The sequence below is a fragment of the Tachysurus fulvidraco genome, chromosome 26, assembly GCF_022655615.1.
Source record: "Tachysurus fulvidraco isolate hzauxx_2018 chromosome 26, HZAU_PFXX_2.0, whole genome shotgun sequence".
NCBI lineage: Eukaryota > Metazoa > Chordata > Actinopteri > Siluriformes > Bagridae > Tachysurus > Tachysurus fulvidraco.
Window position 1 is genome coordinate 4367143 of NC_062543.1, and position 14119 is coordinate 4381261.

General features: G+C 37.7%; 2 protein-coding genes across 2 annotated transcripts; one reads left to right on the forward strand and one right to left on the reverse strand.

Moving 5' to 3' along the window:
* The first annotated feature begins 5443 nt into the window (after window positions 1-5443).
* Window positions 5444-7035, forward strand: LOC113641763 (proteinase-activated receptor 3). The gene has a single exon (XM_027144733.2). The coding sequence runs from the start codon at window positions 5622-5624 to the stop codon at window positions 6549-6551; it is 930 nt and encodes a 309-aa protein (XP_027000534.1). The 5' UTR covers window positions 5444-5621; the 3' UTR covers window positions 6552-7035.
* Window positions 7036-8005: 970 nt separating this feature from the next.
* On the reverse strand, window positions 8006-13114 carry LOC113641691 (zinc finger protein 436). The gene is made up of 2 exons (XM_027144604.2): window positions 12531-13114; window positions 8006-11981 (listed from the first exon to the last, which is right to left on the reverse strand). Exons 1-2 carry the CDS (start codon window positions 12727-12729, stop codon window positions 10501-10503), a joined length of 1680 nt encoding a protein of 559 aa, XP_027000405.1. The 5' UTR covers window positions 12730-13114; the 3' UTR covers window positions 8006-10500.
* Between the last annotated feature and the right edge of the window lie 1005 nt (window positions 13115-14119).

The window sequence follows — 14119 nt, forward strand, 5'->3', positions numbered from 1 at the left end:
AAATAAAAAAACGACATATTGTCATGTTATCATGAAGCTGTAAAGTACAAAGCACTATGTCCTGTAGGGAAAGAAAAGCGAGTATAAAATGAAGCAACACTTCCTGTGCAATCAAAATCGAGAACACAAAATGTTGCATTCTATGTAATAACGTATTTACTTCCTTCTTTTTGATAAAATAAATAAATAAATGTATTTAAGGCTTGAAACTAACTAAACTGTTAAAGCATTCTTTCATTTTTCAAATCGTTTCAATTCAGTTTATTTATATAGAGTTTTTAACAAAGAAGCTTCACGGAACATTAGAAATATAAGCAAATAGTTTAAGATTCATATTAGACTTATATTTAATTTATTTGTATTTATCGTTATTGAGCAAGCCTGTGGTTTTTGTGGCAAGGAAAAACTCTCCTTAAGTGGTAGAAGAGAAAGAAACCTTAAGAGGAACCAGACTCAAAATGGACCTTTATCCTCATTTGGGTGACACCAGAATACATTATCATAAAAAAACAAAGAGTTGTATTATTAATTATCGTAAACATCTGAGAGTCCTTTCTACATTCATATACTATACAGTCATTGGATCTGTGTAAAAAGGAGCTCCTGAACAACTCATAAATTAGCTCATCATTAAGAGTTCATTACAGATTTAACACCATCTCCTCCAGGCTGAAGCCTTCAAATGCTCAATGATGGAAATACAGTGTTTGTAGAATGTCATGTTTGTGTATTAATTAAAAGTTTGTTCACCTCAAAGTCCTCATGGGTTTGGGATTCATCATCATGGATTATAAAGACAGTTGTTTGAAAAAGTGTTGGCCTCCATAGGATTTTTTAATCTTTTGCATGTTTGTCAACTTTAATGTTTCAGATCATCATTCATTTTCTTCATTCATTTTCAACCGCTTATCCGAACTTCTCGGGTCACGGGGAACCTGTAACTATCTCAGGCATCATCAGGCATCAAGACAGGATACACCCTGGACGGAGTGCCAACCCATCACAGGGCACACACACTCATTCACACACACACTCACACACTATGGACAATTTTCCAGAGATGTCAATCAACCTACCATGCATGTCTTTGGACTGGGGGAGGAAACCGGAGTACCCGGAGGAAACCCCCGAGGCACGGGGAGAACATGCAAACTCCACACACACAAGGCGGAGGCGGGAATCAAACCCAAACCTGGGAGGTGTGAGGCGAACATGCTAACCACTAAGCCACCATGCCCCCCCTTCAGATCATCAAACAAATTTAAATATTATTCAAAGATAACACAAGTAAACACAACATGAATGAATGTTAAAAGTGATCCTTCAGATTTAACTATAAATGACATTTAATGAAAAAATCAGCTTAAAAACCCTGTCAGCTTATTCCATGGCTAATGTTTTGATATGTTGTGAGCTTTATTTCTGCTCTGATCTGCTCTGTTGTATATGCTTCCTTGTAAATATCGTACGGTGGCTTGTAGGAAGTCGGCTCCAGTTTCCTTTATTCTGTTTGTTGTTGTTTTTGGCTAGATAGGGAGCGAGGGAAGAACAGGCATTTTTCTTTTCTCTGTGTCAGGTTAACTGAGTTGTATTATGATCAGTTAGAGGGATTATTTATTTATTTATTTATTATTTTGGCCTTGCAGACTACTAAAGCAGTCATTCCCTTTAAAAACAGAATAAAACCAAGCAAGCGATTCAATTTTTTTTTTAAATGATTATTATTATTTTTTTTACCTGTATGTTAGGGTCTGATCTCGACCAGGTCATAACATTATAAATACTGTTCACCAACACCTTTTTTTTTCTTACATAAAAAATAAAAAAGCTTACCTGATGTGCAGGAGTGAAGGCAACCGACCATCAGCTTTTTTAAGCCTCTTTTGCAACATGTAAATGTAGAAACCAGTTTTTTTTCTTATCAAAGAACAAATGCAAATTTCAGGAGAATACTCAGTTCACAATTTCAGTATTCAAACATTCTCGGTCAGGGCTTTTTAAGAGCGTGTGGTGAAAAATTGAGGAAAAAAAGGTTTGCTTTTATGATGGAGTATTTTGCAGTGAGTCTGTATCAGGTGTTGTGTCAGTGACTCGGTAATCACCATGAGTTTGTAATATGACTCAGGAGACCTGCCTTTAAGGTTCTCTGAATTTGACCTACAACATAATGTGGAAATGTGAGCATAATATCAACAAATCTCTACTGATAAGCTGTGGAATAGTAAAATCCACTAAAGATGCAATGGTGACAATCCCCTTGTCAAGAATAAAGATTATGATCTGATGACGTTAAAATGTGACTGAACTGGAAGTCAATATATACAGTACAGACCAACAGTTTGGACACACCTTCTCATTCAAAGAGTTTTCTTTATTTCCATGACTATGAAAATTGTAGATTCACACTGAAGGCATCAAAACTATGAGTTAACACATGTGGAATTATATACGTACATAACAAAAAAGTGTGAAACAACTGAAAATGTCATATTCTAAGTTCTTCAAAGTAGCCACCTTTTGCTTTGATTACTGCTTTGCACACTCTTGGCATTCTCTTGATGAGCTTCAAGAGGTCGTTACCTGAAATGGTCTTCCAACGGTCTTAAAGGAGTTCCCAGAGATGCTTAGCACTTGTTGGCCCTTTTGCCTTCACTCTGTGGTCCAGCTCACCCCAAACCATCTCGATTGGGTTCAGGTCCGGTGACTGTGGAGGCCAGGTCATCTGGTGCAGCACCCCATCACTCTCCTTCAAGGTCAAATAGCCCTTACATAGCCTGGAGGTGTGTTTGGGGTCATTGTCCTGTTGAAAAGGTGGTGCGCCCAAACTTTTGGAAGGTGTGTCCAAACTTTTGGTCTGTACTGTATATATATATATAAATCGTCTGTTTATTTGCCTTTTAATGAAACTACATGCTGTCTGCTGTCACCCATAATAAAATCTTGGAAGGATGTACTTTTTATGTTAAGTTAGTTCATTTTATCATTTATGTTCTAGTAACTACAAAAATAGAAGCCAGTTCTTTGCACAATGCACAATCTAGGAATTTGAAGAATTTCCCAATAATAGCTTTACTACTGAGTTACAAAGCTCTTACACTAGCAAAAGACTCAAAGACTCATTCCATAAATGTTAAATCAATGTCTCCTTAAAGTTTTTTTAATCCATTTACTATTATACTTGGATTGTGAAACTCCTATGATACAAGTCAATTTGCCGTTACTATGACAATAATAACTTATTACAATTAGCACATCGATATAAACGTGTAATTTGCAGCTAAATGTCAGCTGATTTTTAGTACCTTATCTAAAATGGAGTTACGTGGGTTGATCTCGTTATTAGTATTTAAGTATTTAAGATTGACCTTATGATTTATTTCTGTTAAAACTATAAAGTACCATCTACTCTGTGTACCATATAGACAGCATTCAATCAGATGATCATGAAGATTTGCACAAAAGTGAATCCTCGAACATTTTTTATTCTTTTCCTGGAAGTCTTTCTTTTTATGGACTATCCTTTTTGTGAAATATAATTTGGGGAAAAATGAATTTTGTAGAATTTTGTAGATATTATTGTTGTAATATCTACAAAATTCTACAAAATTCATTTTCCCCCAAATTATATTGCACAAAAAGAATAGTTAATAAAGTACAACAAAGAGCCCATAATTACTCAAAGATGTTATTTTGTCAAACATATTCAAAGAGGACAAAAAGGGTTCTTCAAGGGTTCTCCGATGGTTTATTGGACAATTAAGGGCTCTAAGGCTCAACGTGAAATCCATTCTGAGAGAGAAACACTCTAAACTTTAAGAAATAACCAATCAGGATAAACTAATGAAAACTAACTAAAGTAAAGTTCATAAATTCACAAACATCATACAATAGTGTATCTTTATTAGCTTACAATATAAGCTTCAGTGTATGTTATGGAAAATCACTGATTTTAAGCTGAAAGTGAAATTTATTGAAACATTCACAGTCACGATGGTTTTACGATGCGCTGCAAACGTTTTAAGCAGCGACTTGTTAGAAAGATGTCCAAAGATGTGTGTGAAAAAAGCATCTGCTCCATCATCAGCACATGTGCTTTTGAAACTTGGAGTCAGGCAGCCACCAGGCTTTGTTACATCCACGTAACAAATTACGCTTTGTTACACTGAATTTCAGGAGTGTACCACTGGACTGTTGCATCAGTTGTTTACTTCAAAATTTCCGTCAGGCTCCGATGGCAAATTGCATCATTGTCAATCGGTGTGAATGATGAGGACTTGCCAGAACGTGCTCTCAGTGCTTGGATGCAAAATATCCCTGTGGTGTTGAATCATGGGTACTGGGCTGTGCTCTGTAGCTGGGCCCGGGTCATGTGAAACGTCCTCAGATGATCATGTACCTTCTAGACTGTCAGTATTCTGATGTACGGCGGATTCATCTGGACGTGAGTGGAATTCGGTGAGGAAAGGAATCGTTTCGCTAATGCAGGTAAGGTCCACAATATTGCTGTTGAGATCATTGTCAGTGCATGTTTGCATCTTATTTGATTATATAAAGGACCTCACCAGGTATATACACAAAATGATGTAGCTCTTAATGAAATGAATGACATCTGAAACAGCTACAGTGGGGATCAAAATACTGTATGTGAGTCTACTCAAATTTTTCTTATCTAAAGTTTTAAATAGTTACTTAAAAACCTTTAACACAAACTTGGTGAAATATTACTGTATATAGCTGTTTATTCTGTTTCTGCTTAAAACCTTTCCCCAGATTTTATCCTAAAATTTGACCCTAAAATTTGTGACGCTCTGTATTTTATTTAACAGTAAACCCTGTACAATCCTGATATCATTGCATTGATCTCATCTGTAGATTAGAGTCGATTTCTAATATTTCTTCTAAACAAACCGTTGGCATCTTTTTCCAACCCAGTTTCTATATGCACTTTTCAACTGCTTTTAATTACAGTATATGTATTTTCTTATTCTCCAAGTTTTTAAGATGCTTATAATTTTTATTCTTATTCATGTGTCAGCAAAAACAAGTAATAGTTTAACGTCACACGGAAATGCGAAGCAAAAGATCACAAACAATTCTCACAAACTGGCCAATTTTAAGAACTGTTGGACCAAATGAATTCTTTTAGTGCATATTCTGTACACTATATAAAGTTTGATTATACAATTTGTTGCTGATGTCAAAAAAAGAGTTATTTAATGAAGGGTATATGAATTAATAGAAAAAGATTTTTATTGCAAAGTATTTTTTGTAATAGAAATTATTTATTTTTTAGCAAAGGCTTAAAGGGAGATACAGTAAAAGATACAGACTAAAAGATGTACATTTGAGAAAGAAAGAAAGAAAGAAAGAAAGAAAGAAAGAAAGAAAGAAAGAAAGAAAGAAAGAAAGAAAGGAAGAAAGAAATAAAGAAAGAAAGAAAGAAAGAAAGCACTTTAAATTTAATGTATACTCAACATTTTCTGATAGGGGATTCTTAATGCTGCACAAACCAAATGCAATAATATTGTCTACTCTTTTATAATACACATGTATATCTTTATTTCAGTTTTCTTGTTTCAGTTTTTAAGTTTCTTGCTCAGATCAGCACCAGTTTGTGAGTGATGGAAATGCATAACAACACTAATAACTCCATGTTCCTTACTGGAAATGTGTCCGTGCCTGCAAAGACAGTGTACGAGACGTGCAGCCACATGCCCGAGATCATCCTCTTCTACCTGGGCATGCAGATTATTAATATGTTTATGGGCATCCCGACCAACATCATGGTCCTGTGGATGATCCGCCGCAACCGGAGCGACTCGTCCACGTCGGACATCTTCATCTGGCATCTGGCTATGCTGGACACGTTCTTCTGCCTCATTCCACCGCTGGAACTGGCCAACCTGCTGTACCTGACCACCAGCAGCACCTGGTACGTGCTGCGCTTCTTCTACGGCATCAAGGATTCGTCACCGCTTTTCCTGGCGTGCATCTGCATGGATCGCTACATGGCCGTGCGCCATCCCATCATCTTCTCGAACCTGAAAGACCGAAGCCATCGTCCCGTGTGTGCCGGCGTCGTGTGGTTCATCACACTGGTGTATGCAGTGCTCAAGTGCCTGGGAAGCATCCCCAATTTCGATAAAGTGTTCACGATCATGATCCTGGCCACCTTTGTGTTCATGCTTTTCTGCAACATCTCCATCCTGTTGGCACTGGGCCAATCCGGTCCGGGAAGAGACGACATGCATCCGGTCAAAAAAAGAGCCTTTAAGATGGTGCTCATAATTTTAGCCATCATAGTTTTTAATTACTTCCCTCCTGTAGCTCTCTTCCCATTTAAGTCCTATTTCTCTGCTGATGTGTTTAATTGTTATATCCATTACATAGCTTTCGGGTTCATGGACATCAGCAGCAGCATTCAGCCCGTCCTCTACCTGTCCAATAAGAAACCGCAATGTCCATCCTGGTGCTGTGAGTGCTGCAGCACTAAAGATACCGAGACTGGAAAAACAACCGAGTCGTCCACGGTATGCACTACGGTCGGATAGACGGTCATTGAGTGGGAAAAAACAACACATTTCAAAACTTTTTTTTTGTTATATTTGAAAACTCACATTTTGCCAAATTACATATACTTTGAAATTGAAGTAAATATTATTTGGCTAAATGTGAAAAATAATTAACATAATGTAAAGAGATAAATCCTAAAATTCACAAATACAGAGGAAAATTTATTTATGTAATAAAACACAGGAAAAAATGAATCATGTCGGGAAAATTCACATTGGAAAAATTAATCGCGGAAGAATTCAGACAAAAAAAAATTATGTAAATGAACAATCATGTAACAAAAAAAAAGTGAGACGTGAAAGTAAATAATCGTGTATAAATCACAAGAAAATAGAAAAACGGGTGCTGAAAGTAAATACAAATACGTTTTAAAATTCAGGTGAAATTAAATAAACTGACTATCAATCGCATGTGAAAAACATCTCTTCTGTAAAAGGGACTTTTAGATAAAATGCTGGATATTAATGATTGCTAAACTCTGCTTTAACTATGCAATGGGACTTTTCTTTCTTTGGTGGGGAGTTTTGATATTTCTCAGCATTTCAATTTAACCCGAATTTCTAGATGTACAAATATTTTCTTAGCTACTTATCCACTGTAAAGTATCCTTATTTATGTTAATTAAAAAGAATTCTTATTTAATAAATGTACATGTATACTATTTTATGTTGTTTTTCATTGATTTGATTAGTAAGTAAACCCATAATAATAAAGATTTAGTGGGGGAAAAAAAACTTTGGTTTCCAAATGATCCTTTTTTGGTCCATGTTTCCTAAAGTTATTTTTTTCTACAGATTCATTTATGGTGGAATTCTTTAACTCACCAACAAATAATTTTTTTTTGTCTGTCAAACAACTCTAAGTCTACAACACCGTCTAAAAGCGATATGACCTATTAAAAACTATGATACCAGCAATTCTATGATGCACAATATATATTCTGATACACAGGTTTGCTCAAAACATTAACAACGTATGAGGATTAAAAAGGTTTCTAAGAAACTGCTGTCTATAAAAATACATTAAAGGAAACATATAAAACCTTAAAATAGAGAAATTTTTTTTAAAAATCAGTAAACATTCTAACGTTTCCCAATTTTAAAGACTCCCCATTTTAATAGGAATCTCAGCTGTGATTTTAATTTTAGAATTTGATTTCTTTAAAATATAAACTGAATGATATTCACAGATATCATGCTAGCACTAGTCGCTATGATTTGAAATCACTGGAAATAACATTTTCTAGAGAAGATTATTTTGGTTTCTTAAAACTTTAAACGTTTGTGAAAACCTTTATAACAGAGTTTTGATTGCTTCACAGTCTACACAAACATACATTACGGAAACTTCTGGTAATCTTCATTTTCTGGTTACTAATTCAGCACGCTACAAAAAACACAGTCAAGCAAAAAAAACACACAAAAAACACACATTTGATTTTTCATTTCATTTATTACGATGGAATGACAGTTGCAAGAATGGCTTAATTTCCACTACATTTCCACTAAGTAAACAATATTAATCATTATAATGTGTACAAACTTTTAGTGAACTTTATCATCTAACCTTTTCTTGTCGACAGGGAACTTGCAGTTAAAAGCTTCGTATACTGTACGCACTTTTAAGCCGATAACGTACTGCGTTTGGTCAGACGGTTACGTTTGTCACCGATGACCGAGTCTACAGTCATTTTCACAAGTATAAATTTTGAAAGACTGTAGTTTGGTGAACATGGTGTCAACAGGAACGGTGAGAAAAATACTCAATACTGCATGCCCTAATATGCATAACGGATATGACGGCAAACCGTATCTATAGAAATAAGCACAATGTTTTAAACATTTGCACTCATAAGTTTGGAGAAATCGGTCTTTAGTTCTGAGGCACACAAACATCAAAGGAAAAAACAAAACAAAAGTGTTGCTAATATCAAAATGACAATCGTATTAATACACAAAAACAAACAATTTCAGCAATTTTTGATCGGTACATTACAATTAGTCACCATTTGAAAAAAATCACGATTCTATTAGGATTAATGACGGATATAAAAATGACAGAATAACACTGCTTATGTGGTTTCAATCACAGAGGTGCCAGGATCGAGGCCTCGGCGGGAAATCGGGGGAGAGTTTAAGTTCTAATTGAAGCTAACGACAACCTTGAAAATATCACAAACGTTAGGAATAAAAAAAATATCTTATATTGAAGAACATCTTTATTGTATTTGCAGTACTTAATGTCCTTATTGGCCAATGTGTGTAAGGGTTTGTGTAACCTCCTTGGATGTCAATGGTTATTATATCAGAATTATTATATATTGTCGGGGGTGTGTGTGGGGTGTGTGAAACATCAAGTTTGGTGAATTTCTTGAATAGTTACATGGTACAGCAATATTAATAAACTATGTCTGTAATCAGATGCCAGCTGTGGAAAAATGACCAGGATGTTCTTGCAAACACACCGTTGTCCCTTTACATTATTTTGAGGTGCTTAGACCTGATGTGATGGAGATGGGTGCACAAAAAAAAAAAAAGAAAAAAGAAAAAGCGCCTATAATTATAGGACTATACATGAGAGAAAATGTCAAAATATTGCTACATGAAGGGTTTTCCAGGCCAGCTTGTGTACATGTAGATGTATTTGAATATCAAGCTCTTTTTAAAGGCATTGCAAGAAATAGATTAAAGCAACACTACATCTAAAGGTATATGAGCAGAATCTAATGGTGGACTTTCAGGAAGTGTTTAAAGTGATGTTAAAAATGTGCTGAATGGTAATTTAACCCATCTTTGGTTATCAAAAAGTTGGTCAGGTTTGTGGTGGATCTGGAGCCTACACCGGGACCAGGACGTTTACATAAATCCCACCTTTGGGCAATTTAGCATCGTCAATTCACCTGCCGGAAAGTTTCTCTGGAGTTTGGAGGAAGCCAAAGAACCCAAAAGAACCTTAATGACTAGAAGAACAGAAATAAGGTGAAGGATCAGGAAGTGGTCATTTTCTTTAACTAGAAAACACAACAAACCACTAATTTAATTCAAACTTTTTTAACTTGCAAGTAAATTAAGCCTTTTTACTCCATGCTTGGCATTCAAATATTTGAAAATATTTTTCGTTTTCTTGACTGTGCATTAAAGGGTTGTAAAGGAAAAAAAATGTAATGTATGAATATCACACACATGGTTCCACTTCATGGGAAACAGCTACGTGCAGTCCCAGGACACTGTAACAATCATACATCTATACTTTAGGTCACTTTGTCGGTGTACATTACAGACTGTAGTCAGTCTTGATTGTGGTCAAGCCCTTGACACCTGCCCATAACACCTGCCCATAACTGAAAGGGACCAACACAGGACTATCTGGATGGTGGATCATTTCCAGCACACTGGCTTCAGTGGTATGACTTGAACAAATCAGATACAACAATGTTTCTCCTGCTGCCAGTTTCTCCCTCATTCTTTACCAAGATCGTGAACCAAAAATAGTAAAGATGATCTCTCTTTGATATGCGACTGTACACCTTCAAGATGGATCAACCAGGTAGGCAGGGTCTGCAAAAAACTGTAAGTGTACAGAGTCTTTAAAACATCCTTACTAAAATCATCCATCATATTGTCAGTTCGAATCCCGATAGCCCCGCAGCAATGCATGGCCGAGAGCAAAGGGAGTAAAAACTGGGTAATGCTTGGGTACGTGAAAGATCACAGATTGCAAATTCCTGATATGCCAAACACTATAAATGCCAGATCCTCTGCAGTACTGAGAACAGACCACCATCTAAATGTCTTCTGAGCTGTAGTCACCTTCGGTTAGTCGACGGGACAGTGAAGGCGTTGACAAACTTGACGATACAAAGTGGCCAACAAGGGAGAGTTAGTTGATAGCCTGGCCACAGTGTGTGGGGATCACTGGGGTCATCGATCACTCCATCCCTTCCAAATTTTGTTCTTCTTCATCTCCACCATGAAGCGGTTGATCTTCCAGCGACAAAGACTGATCAGCATCCATCGTTACGGTTTCCTCTTTGGCATGGAGCTGCTCGTGTCTTTTCAAATGGCTGGCCCTGCTGAAGCTTTTCTCGCAGCGTACGCAGGTGTGAAGCTTCTCTCCGGTGTGGGTGAGCTGATGAAGCTTGAGGCTGCTGGCCACGGTAAAGGTGCGTCCGCATACATTACATTCGTAAGGCCTTTCACCAGTGTGCATACGCATGTGGATGCTGAGATGGCCGGCCTGACTGAACGTCTTTTCACAGAGATCGCAATGGTACGGACGTTCACCCGTGTGCACACGCAGATGCGTTTTGAGGTCGCCTTGGCTGTTGAACCTCTTCCCGCACTGGCTACAACAATGTGGTTTTTCTCCACTGTGAATCCGGAGATGGATCCTCAGGTTGCCGGCACTGGCGAAGGTCTTAGCGCAGACGGAGCACGAGTATGGCCGCTCGCCAGTGTGTGTGCGGAGGTGAACTTTGAGTTGGTTGTGTTCTGTAAAGCGCTTGGCGCAATGTGGGCAGGCGTATGGTTTCTCACCAGTGTGGGTTCGTTTGTGGATCCGGAGCTGTCCCTGATGACCGTAACTCTTTCCGCACAGGTTACAGGAATAAGGTCTCTCACCTGTGTGGGTGCGTTGATGGTTCTTCAGAAGGTCAGCGCGGCTAAAACCCTTGCCACAGTAGCTGCAGATGTGAGCTCTCTCCGAGGTATGAGTCCTCATGTGTATGTTAAGCGAGGCCATGCGACCGAAGCTCTTATCGCAAAGTGCACAGTGGAAGGTTTTGCTGTCGTTTAGGTCTTTTGAGTTTGCAGAGTCTGTCGATTCAAAAATTTCTATAAATCCCTTGTCTGGTTCCAAAGCCAGTCCTACATCGGCATCAAAACAGACACCAAGACCGGCATCGTCATTTGGGTCGTCGAGATCTTCCTCAGATATGCTCTGCGCTGACTTCTCTGATTCATGGTGCCCAATATCGCTAGCTTCATCTTCACTCATAGTACTGCTCAGGTATTTATTAGACACCATGGTTACTTGTATCTCGCCATCGCTGTCTCTGGATTGGTCTGCTGGAGATCCAATGTAACATTCGGAAAAATTCTCATCAGACCCTTCTACTTTAATAATCTTAGTGGTAAGGTTAACAGGGGATTGATGATTTAACAAGCTACTGTCACCGTCAAAGTCTGGGTCAATCTTTACATACGGTACTGTTGTACTCTGCACTCCTTTGTCTAACTGACGCGTTCCGCTTTTGGTTGTAAGGGGGCTTTGTTTCAGTAATACAGGCCTAGAGCTTCCTGTCGTTTTTCTCCGATCATCCCTCTGTTTCTGAGAGGCTTTACCTGGACCCTTATGTCCAGGTAAAGTGGGTCTTAAGTCCCCATCAGCATCAACATCATCTTCATGCACTGCAAATAAAAATAAATAAACAATAATTACATTTTACACAGTGACATGTCATTAGCTTTGCAAGAATCAGAGATCTCTATATCTCAAGATATTTCATGTTTCAAGATATCTCATGGTCAATAAATGCTGAGGAAAAAAAAAACATCTTTCACAGGAATACGTTATATGACAAAGTGAAAAAGACCAAACACAAACTTGTGCCATAGTTTATTAACAAGCTGTGAGCTGATCCTTTTTAATCTACCAACACGTTGTTCAGAGATCTAGTTTTTTTGTCAGAAACCATTGAATTGAATTGAATTTCGAACCTTCAAATGTGCTTCTAATGGTAAGAGACTAAAATAAGCTTGATTTTTTTTTACAAACCTTAAATTTCTCACCAAACCTAAATAACACACACTATATGTGTGTGTGTGTGTTATTTATGTCTGTACTTTTGAGAGTCACATACAGCTGGAACCAAATCCCTTGTGTGTGTCGACACACTTTGAGAATAAACCTGATTCTTTTTAATGAGACTATTTATTCTGGTACTGCATTTCACATACCTGTTTTCACCTGGCATGCAACAGCCTCTTGAACACGCAGTTTTTCCCTCAGAGACTCATTTTCTGAGGTAATCCGTCGAATTTGTCCCTGATACTCGGCCAGGGTTTGATCTACAGAGTCCAGGATATTATCCACAGTCGCCTTAAAGATCTCGTTTAAAGACGACTCAAGAAAAGCCTTCAGATTCTTTGAGTTCATTTTTACAACTTAAACTAAAGTCATAAACAAAAGGAACAGACAAAGCGTTATGTTGTGGTTCTGTGCGACTCCTAAATCAAACACTTCCAGAGCTCCTCTGCTGCTAAGCTAAGGCTAAGCTAAGGCTAAGCTAATGCTACGCTAAGCTAAGGCTAAGCTAAAGGTTTGCGTTTTGGTGACGCAGAAAGATGGCTGTGCAAAAAAACTGCAATAACAATCGAGTGATACACTTCGAAACGTTTCTGACACAAACACTGTTGATGTTTTGGATTATTTGCCTTTTAGCTTAGCTTCTGGAATAAAGAGAACAAATCTGATCAACTGCAGGCGGCTGTAAAAGCCTGACTAGTTCTGTGGTTCTCGGACAAATAAACGTGCTCCATTCAAACCGACACCCCATGCGGTGAGGAGAAATTACTGCGATATATTTCTATACAAAAAAAAATCATATCAAGTCAAGTCAAGTTACTTTTATTGTCACATCACCACAGCACATGTGCCTTGGTGAGTGAAATTAACATACAGAAGCGGTGGAAAATGAATGAATGAATGAATGAATGAATGAATGAAAATAACAGGTGAAAATGTGCAATATGCTCATCATACATATAGACATATGTGTGTGTATATATATGTCATGGATGTGCATCGTATGGTATCCAGTTGTAACAGATAGAATATTGTATTAAATGCAGTGTGTATGTATAGCCCAGTATGTATAAATGCAGTGTGTGTGTGTATAGCCCAGTATGTATAAATGCAGTGTGTGTGTATAGCCCAGTATGTATAAATGCAGTGTGTGTATAGCCCAGTATGCATAAATGCAGTGTGTGTGTATAGCCCAGTATGTATAAATGCAGTGTGTGTATAGCCCAGTATGCATAAATGCAGTGTGTGTGTATAGCCCAGTATGTATAAATGCAGTGTGTGTGTGTATAGCCCAGTATGTATAAATGCAGTGTGTGTATAGCCCAGTATGCATAAATGCAGTGTGTGTGTATAGCCCAGTATGTATAAATGCAGTGTGTGTATAGCCCAGTATGCATAAATGCAGTGTGTGTGTATAGCCCAGTATGTATAAATGCAGTGTGTGTATAGCCCAGTATGTATAAATGCAGTGTGTGTATAGCCCAGTATGCATAAATGCAGTGTGTGTGTATAGCCCAGTATGTATAAATGCAGTGTGTGTGTATAGCCCAGTATGTATAAATGCAGTGTGTGTGTATAGCCCAGTATGTATAAATGCAGTGTGTGTATAGCCCAGTATGCATAAATGCAGTGTGTGTGTGTATAGCCCAGTATGTATAAATGCAGTGTGTGTATAGCCCAGTATGTATAAATGCAGTGTGTGTGTGTGTGTGTGTGTGTGTGTGTGTGTGTGTATAGCCCA